Source organism: Somniosus microcephalus, unplaced genomic scaffold (assembly GCF_052327205.1).
Source record: "Somniosus microcephalus isolate GS21.2 unplaced genomic scaffold, FLI_Smic_1.0 unresolved_chr1, whole genome shotgun sequence".
NCBI lineage: Eukaryota > Metazoa > Chordata > Chondrichthyes > Squaliformes > Somniosidae > Somniosus > Somniosus microcephalus.
In genome coordinates, this window is record NW_028225179.1 from 153219315 (window position 1) to 153238017 (window position 18703).

Consider the following 18703-nt stretch of genomic DNA (forward strand, 5'->3'; position numbering starts at 1 on the left):
ACTCCCCCCTAATCCTCTCCACCTCTCGATAACTCCCCCCTAATCCTCTCCACCTCTCGATAACTCCCCCCTAATCCTCTCCACCTCTCGATAACTCCCCCCTAATCCTCTCCACCTCTCGATAACTCCCCCCTAATCCTCTCCACCTCTCGATAACTCCCCCCTAATCCTCTCCGCCTCTCGATAACTCCCCCCTAATCCTCTCCACCTCTCGATAACTCCCCCCTAATCCTCTCCACCTCTCGATAACTCCCCCCTAATCCGCTCCACCTCTCGATAACTCCCCCCTAATCCTCTCCACCACTCGATAACTCCCCCCTAATCCTCTCCACCTCTCGATAACTCCCCCCTAATCCTCTCCACCTCTCGATAACTCCCCCCTAATCCTCTCCACCTCTCGATAACTCCCCCCTAATCCTCTCCACCACTCGATAACTCCCCCCTAATCCTCTCCACCTCTCGATAACTCCCCCCTAATCCTCTCCACCTCTCGATAACTCCCCCCTAATCCTCTCCACCTCTCGATAACTCCCCCCTAATCCTCTCCACCTCTCGATAACTCCCCCCTAATCCTCTCCACCTCTCGATAACTCCTCCCTAATCCTCTCCACCTCTCGATAACTCCCCCCTAATCCTCTCCACCTCTCGATAACTCCCCCCTAATCCTCTCCACCTCTCGATAACTCCCCCCTAATCCTCTCCACCTCTCGATAACTCCCTCCTAATCCTCTCCACCTCTCGATAACTCCCCCCTAATCCTCTCCGCCTCTCGATAACTCCCTCCCTAATCCGCTCCACCTCTCGATAACTCCCTCCTAATCCTCTCCACCTCTCGATAACTCCCCCCTAATCCTCTCCACCTCTCGATAACTCCCCCCTAATCCTCTCCACCTCTCGATAACTCCCCCCTAATCCTCTCCACCTCTCGATAACTCCCCCCTAATCCTCTCCACCTCTCGATAACTCCCCCCTAATCCTCTCCACCTCTCGATAACTCCCCCCTAATCCTCTCCACCTCTCGATAACTCCCTCCCTAATCCTCTCCACCTCTCGATAACTCCCCCCTAATCCTCTCCACCTCTCGATAACTCCCCCCTAATCCTCTCCACCTCTCGATAACTCCCTCCTAATCCTCTCCACCTCTCGATAACTCCCCCCTAATCCTCTCCACCTCTCGATAACTCCCCCCTAATCCTCTCCACCTCTCGATAACTCCCCCCTAATCCTCTCCACCTCTCGATAACTCCCTCCCTAATCCGCTCCACCTCTCGATAACTCCCTCCTAATCCTCTCCACCTCTCGATAACTCCCCCCAATCCTCTCCACTTCTCGATAACTCCCCCCTAATCCTCTCCACCTCTCGATAACTCCCCCCTAATCCTCTCCGCCTCTCGATAACTCCCCCCTAATCCTCTCCACCTCTCGATAACTCCCCCCAATCCTCTCCACCTCTCGATAACTCCCTCCCTAATCCTCTCCACCTCTCGATAACTCCCCCCTAATCCTCTCCACCTCTCGATAACTCCCCCCTAATCCTCTCCCCCTCTCGATAACTCCCCCCTAATCCTCTCCACCTCTCGATAACTCCCCCCTAATCCTCTCCACCTCTCGATAACTCCCCCCTAATCCTCTCCACCTCTCGATAACTCCTCCCTAATCCTCTCCACCTCTCAATAACTCCCCCCTAATCCTCTCCACCTCTCGATAACTCCCCCCTAATCCTCTCCACCTCTCGATAACTCCCCCCTAATCCTCTCCACCTCTCGATAACTCCCCCCCTCATCCTCTCCACCTCTCGATAACTCCCCCCCTAATCCGCTCCACCTCTCGATAACTCCCCCCTAATCCACTCCACCTCTCGATAACTCCCCCTCCTAATCCTCTCCACCTCTCGATAACTCCTCCCTAATCCTCTCCACCTCTCGATAACTCCTCCCTAATCCTCTCCACCTCTCGATAACTCCCCCCAATCCTCTCCACCTCTCGATAACTCCCTCCCTAATCCGCTCCACCTCTCTGGAACTTCCCCCCTAAACCTCTCCACCACTCCCTCGACCTTTAAGATGCTCCTTAAAATCTACTCCTTTGACCCAAGATTTTGATCACCTGTCCTAAGATCTCCCGAGCTCTGTAACCTCCTCCAGCCCTCCAACCCATGAGATCTCAGCGCTCCTCCAATTCCGGCCTCTTGCGCATCCCTGATTTTCATCGCTCCACCATTGGCGGCCGTGCCTAAAGCTGCCAGGGCCCTAAACTCTGGAATTCCCTCCCTAACCCTTCGGGTAGACTTAAAAGATCCCACAGGCACTATTTCGAAGAAGAGCAGGGGAGTTCTACCAATGTAAACTTGTCACGCTGTAATTACACTCTCTCACCAGTAGTGGCGCTATGGTGGCAGAACAAACTGACGCCAGAAATCCCTTCATAAATGGAATTTATAATAGAAAAAGCATGGATATATTCATATGTACATATAGATGATTGATAGAGAGATAATTGATCGATAGATAGACAGGTAGATGATAGAGAGATGATTGATCGATAGATAGACAGGTAGATGATAGATAGATGATTGATCGATAGATAGACAGGTAGATGATAGATGATATATAGATAGATTATTGATAGATAGATAGATTATAGATAGATAGATAGATTATAGATGATATATAGATAGATTGTTGATTGATAGCTAGATGATTGATAGATAGACAGCTAGATTATAGATGATATATAGATAGATTATTGATAAATAGATAGATAGATAGATAGATGATATATAGCTAGGTTATTGATTGATAGATAGCTAGATGATTAATCGATAGATAGACAGATCGACAGATAGATGATATATAGATAGATAGATAGATAGATAGACAAGTAGATGATATATAGATAGATTATTGATTGATAGATAGCTAAATGATTAATCGATAGATAGACAGATAGATGATAGATAGATAGATAGACAGGTAGATGATATATAGATAGATTATTGATTGATAGATAGCTAAATGATTAATCGATAGATAGACAGATAGATAGATAGACAGATAGATAGATAGACAGATAGATAGACAGGTAGATGATATATAGATAGATTATTGATTGATTGATAGATGTCATGTGCAAGTGATCTGTTGATGTAATATGAGGAGAGATCACACAAACTAGGGTTGTATTCCCTGGAATTTAGAAAGTTAATCGGTGATGTGATCGAAGTTTTCAGGATATTAAGGGGAACAGATAGGGTCGATAGAGAGAAACTATTCCCACTGGTTGGGGAGCCTAGGATTGGGGGCATAGTCTAAAAATTAGAGCCAGACCATTCAGAAGTGAAATTAGAAAACGCTTCCATACACAAAGGGTGGTAGAAGTTTGCAACTGTCTTCCGCAAACCACAATTGACGTTGGGTCAATTGTTAATTTTAAACCTGAGATTGATAGATTTTTGTTAACCAAAGGTATTAAGGGATATGGGGCAAAGGCAGGTTTAGGTCACAGATCAGCCATGATCTCATTGAATGGCGGAACAGGCTTGAGGAGCTGAATGGCCTCCTCCTGTTCCTGTGTTCCTAATGATTGCATTGATCACTTTGAAGAGGAAGAGACTTGCCAAACCGTTCTTCATTAGGATGATACCCTTTATATAGGGCGGATCCAAACCTGAGATTCATGTGCGAGAATGAGGGATTGTGTGAAATGACTGTAATGAAATGTTTCCTCTCCTAATCCCAAGGTTAAAACAGCGTGACAAATCCAAAACAACTGCAGCTTATCCCAAGCCAGCTTTAGAATACTTTGAGTATGCTGGAATAGTACGAGAGGCAGGAATGGAAAGTATGTGCTACACAATGCCTTTGACACAACTGAAGGAGCAAAGGCCAGGCTGGATGACTCGGGTAGAAGTGAACAGGGTAATTAAATACATCTGCAAGTGCCAGGAGCCAGTCCAACGACATGACATTACATCCTCTTCCCTCAGCATGTAGCTACAAACAGAATCCCACAGAGCGCTTCAAACACGTCTGCTGGGAGTTTAGTGCATCTGTGTTTGCTGCAGAGCATCGCTGAGTTATGTCTCAGTGACGACTCCCTCACATCCTCGGCCCATAATATTAGGGGCTGACTTGGCCCAACTGCCCGCCAGCTGATTGCGGGGAACAGGTAGCAGCCGTGCACTAGTTCACAGCCCCGAACGTCCCGCTTTCCTGTCTGACTAAAGACGCGCTTGTCCTGCAGAAATGAAAACCTGGCGTCTAATGGGAACATGCTTCACCTCAAAATTGTATCATACCAAACCCTTATGTGTGTGTCGGAGGAGGGGTCTCCTTCTAAACAGAGGCGTTTAAGGGGAAGCTAGATAAGCACATGAGCGGGAAAGGAACAGACGGATATGTTGATGGGGTCAGATGAAGTCATGTGGGAGGAGGCTCGTGTGGAGCATAAACACCGGCACGGACCAGTTGGCCTGTTTCTGTGCAACTCCACGTAAAATACTGACACGCTTTCAGGAACCCCTCACCCCACCACCAGCCATAGGGAAACAGTACTATAGAAACATAGAAACATAGAAGATAGGAGCAGGAGGGGGCACCAGCTTAGAATTAGAGCCAGGCCGTTCAGCAGCAAAATCAGTTTTTCCACACAAAGGGTGGCAGAAACCTGGAACACTCTCTCCCAAAAGGCTGTGAATACCGGAGCTTTCCAGACTGAGATCGATAGATCTTTGTTGGGTAGGTGTGTCAAGGGATATGGAGCAAAGGCAGGTAAATGGAGTTGAGGTGAAGATCAGCTCCGGTCTAGTGGAATGGAGGAGCAAGCTCGAGGGGCTGAATGGCCTCCTCCTGTTCCTGTGTTCCTACGATCTGCTCCTCATCACAATAACGCCTTGCATTTATATAGCGCCTTTAACGTAGTAAAACGTCCCAAGGCGCTTCACAGGAGCGATTATCAAACTAAATTTGACACCGAGCCTCATAAGGAGCTGTTAAGACAGATGACAGGGGCAGTTTTTAAGGAACGTCTTAAAAGGAGGAGAAAGAGGCGGAGAGGTTTAGGGAGGGAATTCCAGAGCCAAGGGATCGGTCCTGGGAAAGTGAACATCTGCAGACAGCAGGAAGAGGAGAGGATTAAGTGCAGCTGTGGTGCACTCCATGGAGGAATAGCCTACTGACATTTACTGACCAGGCCTGCATGTGAGCAATGGCCAATTGAAACATATATTATTCTTCCAGGGCTTGACAGGGTAGATGCAGGGAGGATGTTTCCCCTGGCTGGGGAGTCTAGAACCAGGGGTCACAGTCTCAGAATAAGGGGTCGGCCATTGAGGACTGAGATGAGAAGGAATTTCTTCACTCAGAGGGTGGTGAATCTTTGGAATTCTCTACCCTAGAGGGCTGTGGAGGCTCAGTCGTTGAGTATATTCAAGACAGAGACCGATAGATTTTTGAATATTAAGGGAATCGAAGGATATGGGGATAGTGCAGGAAAGTGGAGTTGATGTTGAAGATCAGCCATGATCTTATTGAATAGCGGAGCAGGCTCGAAGGGCCGAATGGCCGACTCCTGCTCCTGTTTCTTATGTTCTTATGAAGCAGGCAAAGGAAAGCCGAGGACTGGAACAATGTGGGAGTGGGTGTGGGAGGTGGTTGGGAGGAACTGTTTTGCTGGCGTTAGAAGTTCAAGGAGTCGGAACTGCTAGCCCCTGTTGCTTTCGCAAAGTCGTCAACCCGTTTATTTTAAACCGAGTGCGCCAATTTAATTGCTGCACCTTGCTAAAAGCGCAATAAATACGTGGAAACCATCCTGCCCGCTCGGTTTAATCATTCATCCATTTATTTTGAAAGCATTAACACATTTGTTACAATAACGCACCAGGGATCTTGGGGCAAATGTGATAAAATATGCCTTCGAAAGAGCGGACAAAGGAATTTCAACCGGAGAATGTTCAACCCTTGACCCCAGTGCCTCTGGATCCTTTTTTATAATATGGAGACCAGAACTGTGCACAGTACTCCAAGTGCGGCCTAACCAAGGTTCTGTCCCTCCAGAAATGAACCCCGGTGCTTGTTCTGCCTTTGAGGGCAGCAGGATCCGGTCCTGTTGCGATGCCCTGCGCAGTTGAATAGCCACTGTCGTGGCTCACTTGCGACGAATGGTTACGAGGGCAAGGTACTGGAGGGGTGTGGTCATAAAAATAAAAATACAAAATCCAAGGACAGAAAAAGACTAGCTTTTATTTAAAATTTGTTTATGGGATGTGGGCGTCGCTGGCAAGGCCAGCATTTATTGCCCATCCCTAGTTGCCCTCGAGAAGGTGGTGGTGAGCCGCCTTCTTGAACCGCTGCAGTCCGTGCAGTGAAGGTACTCCCACAGTGCTGTTAGGGAGGGAGTTCCAGGATTTTGACCCAGCGACGATGAAGGATCGGTGGTATACTTCCAGGTCAGGATGGTGTGTGACTTGGAGGGGAACTTGGAAGTGGTGGTGTTCCCATGCACCTGCTGCCCTTGTCCTTCTAGGTGGAAGAGGTCGCGGGTTTGGGAGGTGCTGCCGAAGGAGCCTTGGTGAGTTGCTGCAGTGCATCTTGTAAATGGTACACACTGCAGCCACGATACGCTGGTGGTGGAGGGCGTGAATGTTTAAGGTGCTGGGTGGGGTGCCAATCAAGCCGACTGCTTTGTCCTGGATGGTGTCGAGCTTCTTGAGTGTTGTTGCAGCTGCACTCATCCAGACAAGTGGAAAGTATTCCATCGCACTCCTGACTTGTGCCTTGTAGATGGTGGAAAGGCTTTGTCCTATAGTGTGGTGGTGTGATCTCTGCATACCATCAACCCCCCCTCTCTCCCCCGCACACACACACACAGGCTTGGAAAAATGTGCGTTGCAGATGAATTTCCACCCGAGGCTATAAAGGCTTGACCCTGTCCCTGACTTTAATCAGCACTTTGTCATTTGAACCCAGCATCAGACGCATTCTAACCTCGCTGTGACCATATAAGCACATGGCTGAGCCCAATCTCAGGGCGGTCGCTAATCTCTGCCAGCTATTTTGGATCGGAAGCTGAATTCCCACATTTTTTATTAAATGCCCAACACGATAAAGTGGAACAGCGAGGAAGCTGCACGCTCCGTCACATCGAGCAGCTACAGGGAAACCAATCAGTGTTGACCGAAAGTAGTCAGCTAGCTCAGGCAGTGCGAGTGAGCGGGAGCAGGGAGGCCACGTGCTTTTCGGAAAACATTGACCGCATTTTGCGCGCAGTCTAACACTAAGGCCGCTTCTGCTTAAAAGGGGAGACCCACGCCAGCCGATCTTTAGGGAGGGAGTTGTGTTGATGTTGTCACGCTGAGCAAGTGAGGCAACAAACGGTAATTTACATCACCACCTCATGTTTATTCAGGGCGACAAACACTTTCTTATTATCCATGCGGAATGATACCGGGATGTTTAGCCACGTGTGCATTAAATGAAGAGATAAAAGCAACACAGGGACATTTTTGTTTTAATTCATTCACGGTCTGTGGGCGTTGCTGGCAAATCCGGCATTTATTGCCCATCCCTAATTGCCCTCGAGAAGGTGGTGATGAGCCGCCTTCTTCAACCGTGCAGTCTGTGCGGTGAAGGTACTCCCACAGTGCTGTTAGGGAGGGAGTTCCAGGATTTTGACCCAGCGACGATGAAGGATCGGCCGATGTACTTCCAAGTCAGGATGGTGTGTGACTTGGAGGGGAACTTGGAGGTGGTGGTGTTCCCATGCGCCTGCTGCCCTTGTCCTTCTAGGTGGAAGAGGTCGCGGGTTTGGGAGGTGCTGCCGAAGAAGCCTTGGCGAGTTGCTGCAGTGCATCTTGAAGATGGTACACACTGCAGCCACGGTGCGCCGGTGGTAGAGGGAGTGAATGTTACCCTGGGGCCAATATTTATCCCTCAAACAACACCTAGAATCAGATTATCTGGTCATTATCACATTGCTGTTTGTGGGAGCTTGCTGTGCGCAAATTGGCTGCCGCGTTTCCTGCATTACAACAGTGATTGCAGCTCTAAAAAGTACTTAATTTGCTGTGAAGCGCTTAGGGACTCATGCGCTCGTGAAAGGGACGATATAAATGCAAGTTCATAATTTTTTAGAGATAGAGATTTTGTTTTCTGCTGAATGAACCTTCGCTCAACGGTTTCCGTGATCCTGAAATCCTGAGAAGTCTGCTGGGCATATTTCAGACTCCGCTGCCCTGGCCCACTGCCCCAGCAGCCGATCCCCACAGACCCATACCGACTCCAGCAGGAGATGTACATCCTGCTGAAAGCTCATTGGCCTTTTCCAAGCCCGCTCTGTTGCTCTTTTGTCGAGCGGTCACATTCTCTCCGTTTCTTCCTGTAGCTTCTCAACCTTCTTTTCAAATCCCTCCGTGGCCTCGCACCCTCCCCATCTCCGTAGCCACCTCCAGCCCTACAACCCTCCGAGATCTCGGCACTCCTCCAATTCTGGCCTCTTGCGCTTCCCCCGATTTCCATCGCTCCACCACTGGCGGCCGTGCCCCCAGCTACCTGAGCCCTAAGCTCTGGAATTCCCTCCTTAAACCTCTCCGCCGCTCTACCTCTCTCTCTCCTCCTTTAAGACCTACCTCTTTGACCAAGCTTTTGGTCACTTGTCCTGATACAGGAAAAGTTCTGATATCCGGCACCGACGGGACCGGCGTGTTGCCGATCTATCAAAAGTGCCGGACATGCAAAGTCAACGTTGAAGCATTCGGAGATGAAAATCTCCGTATTTGACAACAAACACTGTTGCTCAGCAACAGCTCGTAAACACTCGGCCCGTACCTTGAAGCGTCTCTGAAGCTGTTGCGAAGCTCCAAAGATGCTTTCCAGAGCCTGCCTGTTAACAGAATGCTAGGAGAAGAAAAAAAAAACGAACTAAAACGGCTGCTGATTTCGGCCGTTAGAGCAAAGTTTCCGGCCATACAACCTCCGGATAAACCAAAGTTTCCTGTATCTCCTTATGTGTCTCGGTGTCAGATTTTATCTGATAATCACTCCTGTGAAGCGGCTCGAGATGCTTTACTACTTTACGTGACAGGGTGGATGTGGAGAGGATGTTTCCTCTTGTGGGAGAATCTAGAACTAGGGGTCGCTGTTTGAAAATAAGGGGTCGCCCATTTAAGACTGAGATGAGGAGAAATTTTCTTCTCACAGAGGGTCGTGAGTCTTTGGAACTCTCTTCCTCAGAGGGCGGTGGAAGCAGAGTCTTTGAATATTTTTAAGGCAGAGGTAGATAGATTCTTGGTAAGCAAGGGGGTGAAAGGTTATCGGGGGTAGGCGGGAATGTGGAGTAATCGGATCAGCCGTGACTTTATTGAATGGCGGAGCAGGCTCGAGGGGCCGAGTGGCCTACTCCTGCTCCTAATTCGTACGTTCGTATGTATGTTAAAGGTGCTATATAAATGCAAGTTGTTGTAGTTGATGTTTTGAAAGTTCTTGGCAGCCTGGTTGGAAGTTTGTCTGCAACAGGGGGTCAGTTTCGAATCAGTTCCCGTGAACTAACAAAGCGCCTGTTTGTCCAAGCCAAGCATCATTGGTTTCCTTTGTTGAGCATCTTGGGAACTGAGTGAACAGTAGAAACCGGAAGCGAGGCAGTTTTCTGGCCCGTGCTCGTACAGCTGGCATCGTGCTGAGCAGCTCGCTCTGATCCCAAGAATTTTGTTGACAGATTTTTAGAATGGCAACTAATTCCTGAACACCAGGGTGGGTGGCAGCAGGGGGGGGGGCAGCAGGGGGGGTGAGGGGGGAAGATTCCTAGTGTGCGCTGAAATCGGGAACGCGTTTATGATGTCGCTGCATCCAAATGCACGGAGCAATTTATCCCCCTCTCCCGATGTTAAATTAAACTGGAAAGAAAACCTTGCATTTACACAGCGCCTTTCACGACCTCAGGACCTCCCAAAGCACTTCACAGCCAATATTTTTTGGGGTACAGTCACTGTTGTAATGTAGAGAAACGCAGGCAGCCAATTTGTGCACAGCAAGCTCCCACAAACAGTAACGTGACAATGACCAGACCATCTGGGTTTTTTTTTAGCAATGTTGGTTGAGGGATCAATATTGGAGCCCCCCCCCCTCGCTACTCTTCTTCAAAATAGTGGCCGTGGGATCTTTTACGGCCACCTGAGAGGCCAGCTCGGTTTAACATCTCATCCAAAAGACGGATGGGGAAACCTGGACCAGTGATGTCTGCGGCAGTCACTTTCTGCTCAACGCTCCTGGTGCCCATCGGGAGCATGGAACGCTCTTAGTTAATGGGCAGAAAGGGTGCACTCCTGATCATAGGGGACGCAAGGACCTAGAACACTTCTCGGGTGCAAACCCGAAAAACGTGACAAGAAGGGACATAAAAATACAGGAAATTTAAAAAAAATTAAGTTAAAAATTTGGCAAGTGGGTGAGACTGCCCTATCTTCCCTTTGGATTTGAGACTATTTATTTAATTACAGGGTGGACTCCCCTGAATCTATCACGTAACAGGCTGCAATCTATGTGTCTGTTTCACTCATTGTCGCTCTATAATGTTAGATTTTCACATGTCATCCTGCCTGACAACTTCATCCTGTGTAAGACCCTGCCGGTCTCAATTGAGGCCTTGTCCTTGCGTTTCAATGGGACCTCTCTCTCGCTCCCCGAGTGGGCACAAAGGAGCCCTTTAAGGGAGAGAAAGGTCAGGTTGACAACCACACACTCACACTGACGCGTGAGCTCACCGAGTCTGCAATCGGCGCTTGTTTAGGCGAGTGGTTTAACATTTCGGCTCTTTGAATGAATCAGGAATCAGGTGTGTGGGTTTAGCAGTCTAATGCTGAAACTGTTCCATTCACAAAAGCTTTCCACTGATGGAGCTACAGCAAGGGAAATGATACATATCTCGCAGAGTGTCCATACTTTCATTTTATTGATTCCTTTCCAAGATGCTCAACAAAGGAATCCAATGATGCCTGACATGAATCTTGTCATTCATGTGGAAATGACTTATGAAATAATACTGGGCGGCCTGCTGGTGGCGCTGTCCAGGGAGAGTATAAATACTCGGGCATGGGCCCAGCTTGCTCAGGACATTCTTTAACAGGAACTAGTGAAGGACACAACTAGATCTCCATGTTGAAAAACAGTTGATTAAAGCCTTGTTTAATACTCAGACCAAGTGCCTAGTAGTTTTCTTACATCAAAGCCTTTCCACCATCTACAAGGCACACGTCAGGAGTGTGACGGAATACTCTCCACTTGCCTGGATGAGTGCAGCTCCAACAACACTCAAGAAGCTCGACACCATCCAGGACAAAGCAACCCAATTGATTGACACCCCATCCACCACCATAAACATTCACTCCCTCCACCACCGGCGTACCGTGGCTGCAGTGTGTACCATCTACAAGATGCACTGCAGCAACCCGCCGAGGCTTCTTCAACAGCACCTCCCAAACCCGCCCATTGAAGTCAACAGAACGGAATATGGTGTTTGGGGTAGGACAGGCGTCCGATGAGATTCCGCCCGTTCTCCGTCTCCGCCCACCCCTTCATTCATTCCCTTTAAGAGGGCAGGCATTGGAACCCTCGCCAGTTCTTTCATTAGAGCCAAGCTGACAGCTTGGGAACCTAGCATGCCTGTGGCTCACCTGTAACAGGCTGTCAGATGGTCCTCAGGTGGCCCTGGGCTGGGGAGAGTTCAAATTTGCCTCGACTGTGTCACTGTGCCCTCATTTCAACACTATTATAAAAAGATACTTGTTTGTGGGAGCTTGCTGTATGCAAATTGGCTGTTGCATTTCCTACATTACAACAGTGACTACACTTCAAAGGTACTTACATAGTGTGGTGATTATTTCCTATGTTTAATAAGAAGTATTGTGATTGGTGAATGGGGTGGTTGTTCTCTGTGTTAGTAAGAAGTATTGTAATTGGTTGTTTGTTTCTACCTTGAGATATATGCTGTAAACTCATTGGTAGTGGATGTCAGGTGATTTGTGGTGGCCATCTTAAATTCAGTTCTCTCCAGTCATGGTTGGAGACTGGTGTTGAAAGATGTGCTACTGGATTTTTAAAGTTAATAAAGCCTAGATTAGAAAGGCAAATCTATTCTTTATTTCACATAGTATTTACAGCACAGAAACAGGCCATTTGGCCCAACTGGTTGATGTGTTTATGCTCCACACACGCCTCCTCCCACCCCTCTCCATCTCACCCTATCAGCATTTCCTTCTATTTCTTTCTCCCTCGTGTGTTTATCTAGCTTCCTCTTAAATGCTATTCACCTCAACCACGCCCTGTGGTAGCGAGTTCCACGTTCTCGCCACTCTCTGGGTAACGAGGTTTCTCCTGAATTCCCTATTGGATTTGTTAGTGACTGTCCTACAAGCTCGCTTGCTGCTCTTTTGTCGAGCAGTCACATTCTCTCCGTCACTTCCTGTAGATTCTCATCCTTGTTTTCAAATCCCTCCATGGCTTCGCCCCCCTCCCTATCTCTGTAACCTCATCCAGCCCTCCAACCCTCCGAGATCTCTGCGCTCCTCCAATTCTGGCCTCTTGCACATCCCCGATTTTAATCGCTCCACCATTGGCGGCCGTGCCTCCAGCTGCCTAGGCCTTAATCTCTGGAATTCCCTCGCTAAACCTCTCCGCCTCTCTTTCCTCCTTTAAGACACTCCTTAAAACCTATGTCTTTGACCAAGCTTTTGGTCGCCTGCCCTAATATCTGCTTATGTGGTTCGGTGTCAAATTTTGTTTAATAATCGCTCCTGTGCAGCGCCTTGGGACGTTTTACTATGTGAAAGGCGCTATATAAATACACATTGTTGTTTCCAATGTCAGGCACCGGGTCTGTCTATTTCCCTGTATCTCACTCTACCGCCAGTTCTGTTCATTCCACTCGGCCCGGTATGTATTTCATTCACTGTTTCATTCCTCTAAAGCCTGAACTGTTTACGGAAAGGCTGCACTTGGCAAGGCCGAGCAGAAGTTATCTCACTCACTTGGGGAGCTGTGCTGGACCTGATTGATTCCCCAGAGGGATCCTGTAAGAGGCCGAGAGCCAAGGCGAGCTCCTTCGCTCCTCTGAGCCTCCCTGCGGTCAAGTGCTACGAGCTGCAGCAAGCACGCGATGATTCACAGACAGGGTGGGGCAGGAAGGACCCCCTTCCGGTCGAGAAGCTTCTCGCTCACTAATCCTTCGCTGCCGGTTTCTCAGCTCACTCACTTACAGCCGGCCTGTTTAGCATGAGGCTGTGTCCATAGAAGCGGGGCGTCTGTTACTGAGTTTTCCCATCAGCTCATGAGCGTATGTTTAATATGTCGCTCTCTTTGGCAAAATAAAAGGGTTAACGCCTAAAAGAAAGCAAGACTTGCATTTATAAAGTGCCTTTCGCCACCTCAGGATGTCCCAAAGCAATTCACAGCCAATGAAGCACTTTTGAAGTGTAGTCACTGTTGTAATGTAGGAAATGCAACAGCCAATTTGCACGCAGCAAGCTCCCACAATCAGCAATGCGATAATGACCAGATCATCTGCTTTTTAGCAATGTTGGTTGAAGGATAAATATTGGCCAGGACACCCGAGAGAACTCCCCTGCTCTTCTCTGAAATAGTGCCACGGGATCTTTTACATCCACCAAAGAGAGCAGACGGGGCCTCGGTATAACGTGTCATCCGAAAGACGGCACCTCCGACAGTGCAGCGCTCCCTCAGTACGGCACCGGGAGTGTCAGCCTGGATATTGTGTTCAAGTCTCTGGAGTGGGACTTGAACCCACAACCTTCTGACCTGGAGGCGAGAGTGCTGCCCACTGAGCCACGGCTGACACTATTATGTAGCATTATGTACGGAGCTAATTGTATTCTTTCATTCTTACATTTCATTCAAATCATGTTTAACAAATTTGCTGGAGTTCTTTAAGGATGTGACGAGCAGGGTGGATAAGGGTGAAACAGTAGATCTCGTGTATTTGGATTTCCAGAGGGATTTCGATAAGGTGCCACATAAAAGGTCACTGCACAAGATAAGAGCTCACAGGGTTGGGGGTTATATATTAACATGGATAGAGGATTGACTAACTAACAGAAAGCAGCGAGTCGGGATAAATGGGTCATTTTCCGGTTGGCAAATGGTAACTAGTGGAGTGCCACGGGGATCGGTGCTGGGGCCTCGACTATTTACACTCTACATTAATGACTTGGATGAAGGGACCGAGTGTAATATAGCCAAGTTTGCGGATGATACAAAGATGGGTGGGAAAGCAAATTGTGCAGAGGACTCAAAGAATCTGCAAAGGGATATAGACAGGCTAAGTGAGTGGGCAAACATTTGGCAGATGGAGTATAATGTGGGAAAGTGCGAGGTTATCCACTTTGGCAGGAAAAATAAAAAAGCAAATTATTATTTAAATGGAGAGAGATTACAAAATGCTACAGTTCAGAGGGACCTGGGGGTCCTTGTGCCTGAAACACAAAAAGTTAGCATGCAAGTACAGCAAGTAATCAAAAAGGCAAATGGAATGTTGGCCTTTATTTCAAGGGGTTGGAGTATAAAAGCAGGAAAGTCCTGCTACAACTGTACAGGGTATTGGTGAGACCACACCTTGAGTACTGCGTACAGTTTTGTTCTCCTTACTTAAGGAAGGATATACTTGCATTGGAGGCAGTTCAGAGACGATTCACTAGTTTAATTCCAGAGATGAGGGGTTTGACTTATGAGGAAAGGTTGAGCAGGCTGGGCCTATACTCATTGGAATTTAGAAGAATGAGAGGCGATCTTATCGAAACATACAAGATACTGAGGGGGCTCGACAGGGTAGATGCAGAGAGGATGTTTCCCCTCGTGGGGAAATCTAGAACTCGGGGGCACAGTCTCAGAATAAAGGGTCGCCCTTTTAGAACTGAGATGAAGAGGAATTTCTTCTCTCAGAGGGTCGTAAATCTGTGGAATTCTCTGCCCCAGAGAGTTGTGGAGGCTGGGTCATTAAATACATTTAAAGTGGAGATAGACAAATTTTTACAAGATAAGGGAGTGAAGGGTTATGGGGAGCGGGCTGGGAAGTGACTTTGAGCCCAAGATCAGCCATGATCTTATTGAATGGCGGAGCAGGCTCGAGGGGCCAAGTGACCTATTCCTGCTCCTATTTCTTATGTTCTTATGTTTTTATGTTCTTACAGAAATCGTGGTGCAAATAAGGCCAGAGGTCATTGCAGCAGCTCTTCTTGCTGAAACCCCCAAGCCCTGCGCAAGACTGGACACCTCTCGCCCCCCTTTACAACTACAGAGATGGGGCCTGTCTTCACGATCCTGCTCCTCTTTGTCACGGTCTCGCTGGACGGAGGCGACTGCGGTGTCTTTGTGAAAACCATCCGCCAGAGGCGGGCGCTGCTGCCCAACGTCACGTCCAGCCGCCCCACCACCTTCAACCACGTCTACAACATCAAGTTGCCCCACTGCAAGTCCTGCTCGGCCAACATCTCCAAGCCCATGGCCCGGGTCTTTGAGGCCCAGGATGAGGCCAGGGATGACAAGCGCTTCGAGCACACCATCGACCCCAGCAACCAGGTTGTCTTCACACACAGGATCAACATCCCTCCACAGGTGTGCGGCTGCGATGACATCCAGGCCCTCCTGAACCGGCTGGAGACCCTGGAGAAACAGGTGTCCATTCTGCGGCGGCAGTGCTCCAGCAACACGTGCTGTGGTGAGTCCAATGTTACCGACTATTACCGACTGGGTCCAGCACTCAATGTCAAAGGTCAGGCTCGCTGCTTTTCACAATGTCGGGAAACATCCCAGAACCCCATTGCAATAAAGACGGACATCAGAAAATGATGTCCCTCGTGATCGGGAATAGAAAGACGTCAGGATATTGTGGACAAAGTCACTGGGATCCAGGAATGTGAATGCCAGAAGATTGGTTATCAATCTTTCTATCGAATGTAATAAAAATTAAATGTGATTTATTTAGTCACTGCAAACTGTTGGATCTGATAATGGATTTGGTTGGGAATATATTGCCTTGCTTGGGAATAAATTGCCTTGATTTGGAATATATTCCCTTGATTGGGAATATATTGCCTTGATTGGGAACATATTGCCTTGGTTGGGAATATATTGCCTTGGTTGGGATATATTGCCTTGATTGGGAACATATTGCCTTGGTTGGGAATAAATTGCCTTGGTTGGGATATATTGCCTTGTTTGGGAATATATTGACTTAGTTGGGAATATATTGACATGGTTGGGAATAAATTGCCTTGATTGGGAATATATTGCCTTGGTTGGGAATATATTGCCTTGGTTGGGATATATTGCCTTGATTGGGAACATATTGCCTTGGTTGGGAATAAATTGCCTTGGTTGGGATATATTGCCTTGTTTGGGAATATATTGACTTAGTTGGGAATATATTGACATGGTTGGGAATAAATTGCCTTGATTGGGAATATATTGCCTTGGTTGGGAATATATTGCCTTGGTTGGGTTTTATTCTACCTTGGTTGAGTTTTACCAATTGTAAAAGTCAAACAATGCAGCTTGAAACCTATAGTTAAAGCTAGTAAATTAAATAATTTTTAAAGAAAGATATTTGTTGGAGCGCTAACAGGCTGCACTATTGAGTGGTAGGGGACAACTACACAGTTCAGCACATGTTGCGTTCCCGACAGCAGACATGCCACCACGCGTTGCTCTGTAGGGAACAAGGGTAGAATGGAGGGAGTTGCACTGAGATGGTCTCCTGACAGCTGCTGACAGCCACCATCAGAACAATGTGATCAGAGGTCACTCGCTGCCATCCACCCTGGCAATTTATCACTAACGGCCACGCAACAGGAAAGCTTACACGGCAAGGCCAGAGGGGTGGCTGGTGAGGGGCTAGAAATACCACATGGGTGCACTAGGTGGCGCTCTTCTCATATTGGCCATTAGATGGCGGGAGTTTTAGATCTAACCTGCGTTCACTTGGCATGCTTGGTGCGATATTCAGTGCCTGAACATCAAGCGAGGTTGGATGTTGCAGCCTGACTGTCCCTCGTTTAGCTGAGCACAAAGATTGATAAATAAAATGGTGATTTGTAAGTGGATTGTTCCAACAGCTCCTCCCACTTACAGAGACGTGGGTCCCAACTTACAGGAAGGTATCACCTGGTAACTGATCTGCAAAGGACCAGCTTGAGCACGTTCACATCTGAGGACTCACAGCTGGCAAAATAGTAACACAAACATAAGAACATAAGAACATAAGAAATAGGAGCAGGAATAGGCCACTTGGCCCCTCGATCCTCCTCCGCCATTCAATAAGATCATGGCTGATCTTGGGCTCAAAGCCACTTACCTGCCCACTCCCCATAACCCTTCACTCCCTTATCTCCACTTTAAATGTATTTAACGACCCAGCCTCCACAGCTCTCTGGGGCAGAGAATTCCACAGATTTACGCCCCTCTGACAGAATAAATTCCTCCTCACCTCAGTTCTAAAAGGGCGATTTACTTCAGGACTCGCTTTTTTTTTTAAGAAAGTCACTTTGCTCAACAGAAGGTGACACAAAGTTAGCCGTAAAACTAGTCAGAGGCGCTGTCAACAAACACTTCTGACGTCTTTACGTGTAATTGGTATGAATAGAGGTGGCTTCAAATTCTGCTGGTAACCAGAGGACACAGATTTGAGGTGACTGGCAAAAGAACCAGAGGGGGAAATGAGGAGACAATTTTTAACACAGCGAGGTGTGATCTGCACTGCAGATTCAATAGTATCTTACAAAAGGGAATTGGATACATACTTCAAAAAAGGAAAATTTGCAGGGCTCTGGGGAAAGAGTGGGACTAATTGGACAGTGTTTTCAAAACATAGAAACATAGAAACATAGAAGATAGGAGCAGGAGTAGGCCATTCGGCCCCTCAAGCCTGCTCCGCCATTCAATGAGATCATGGCTGATCATCCAAATTCAGTACCCTGTCCCTGCCTTCACCCCATATCCCTTGATCCCTTTAGCCTTAAGAAATATATCTAACTCCTTCTTGAATATATTTAATGAATTGGCCTCCACTGCCTTCTGTGGTAGAGAATTCCACAGGTTCACCACTCTCTGGGTGAAGAAATTCCTCCTCATCTATGCCCTAAATGGCTTACCCCTTATCCTTAGACTGTGAGCCCTGGTTCTGGACTCCCCGGCCATCGGGAACATCCTTCCTGCATCTAGTCTGTCTAGTCCTGTTAGAATTTTATAGGTTTCGATGAGATCCCCTCTCATTCTTCTAAACTCCAGCAAGTATAAGCTCAATCGACCCAATCTCTCCTCATACGTCATTCCTGCCATCCCAGGTATCAGTCTGGTGAATCTTCACTGCACTCCCTCCATGGCAAGAACATCCTTCCTCAGATAAGGCGACCAAAACTGCACACAATACTCAAGGTGTGGTCTCACCAAGGCCCTGTACAACTGCAGCAAGACATCCTTGTTCCTGTACTCAAACCCTCTCGCTACGAAGGCCAACATACCATTTGCCTTCTTAACCGCCTGTTGCACCTGCATGCTTACCTTCAGCGACTGGTGCACAAGGGCACCCAGGTCTCGTTGCACTTTCCCTTCTCCCAATCTATTGCCATTCAGATAATAATCTGCCTTCCTGTTTTTGACACCAAAGTGAATAACCTCGCATTTATCCACATTATACAGCATCTGCC

General features: G+C 47.9%; 1 protein-coding gene across 1 annotated transcript in view; it reads left to right on the plus strand.

Annotated features, from left to right (window-relative positions):
* The window catches only part of LOC147096268 (tenascin-X-like), a 442953-nt gene that overhangs the window by 169458 nt on the left and 254792 nt on the right, over window positions 1–18703 (plus strand). Inside the window, 1 exon segment of the mRNA XM_085975125.1 lies at window positions 15191–15717. Coding sequence (XP_085831251.1) covers window positions 15300–15717 — 418 coding nt within the window. The 5' untranslated portion in view covers window positions 15191–15299.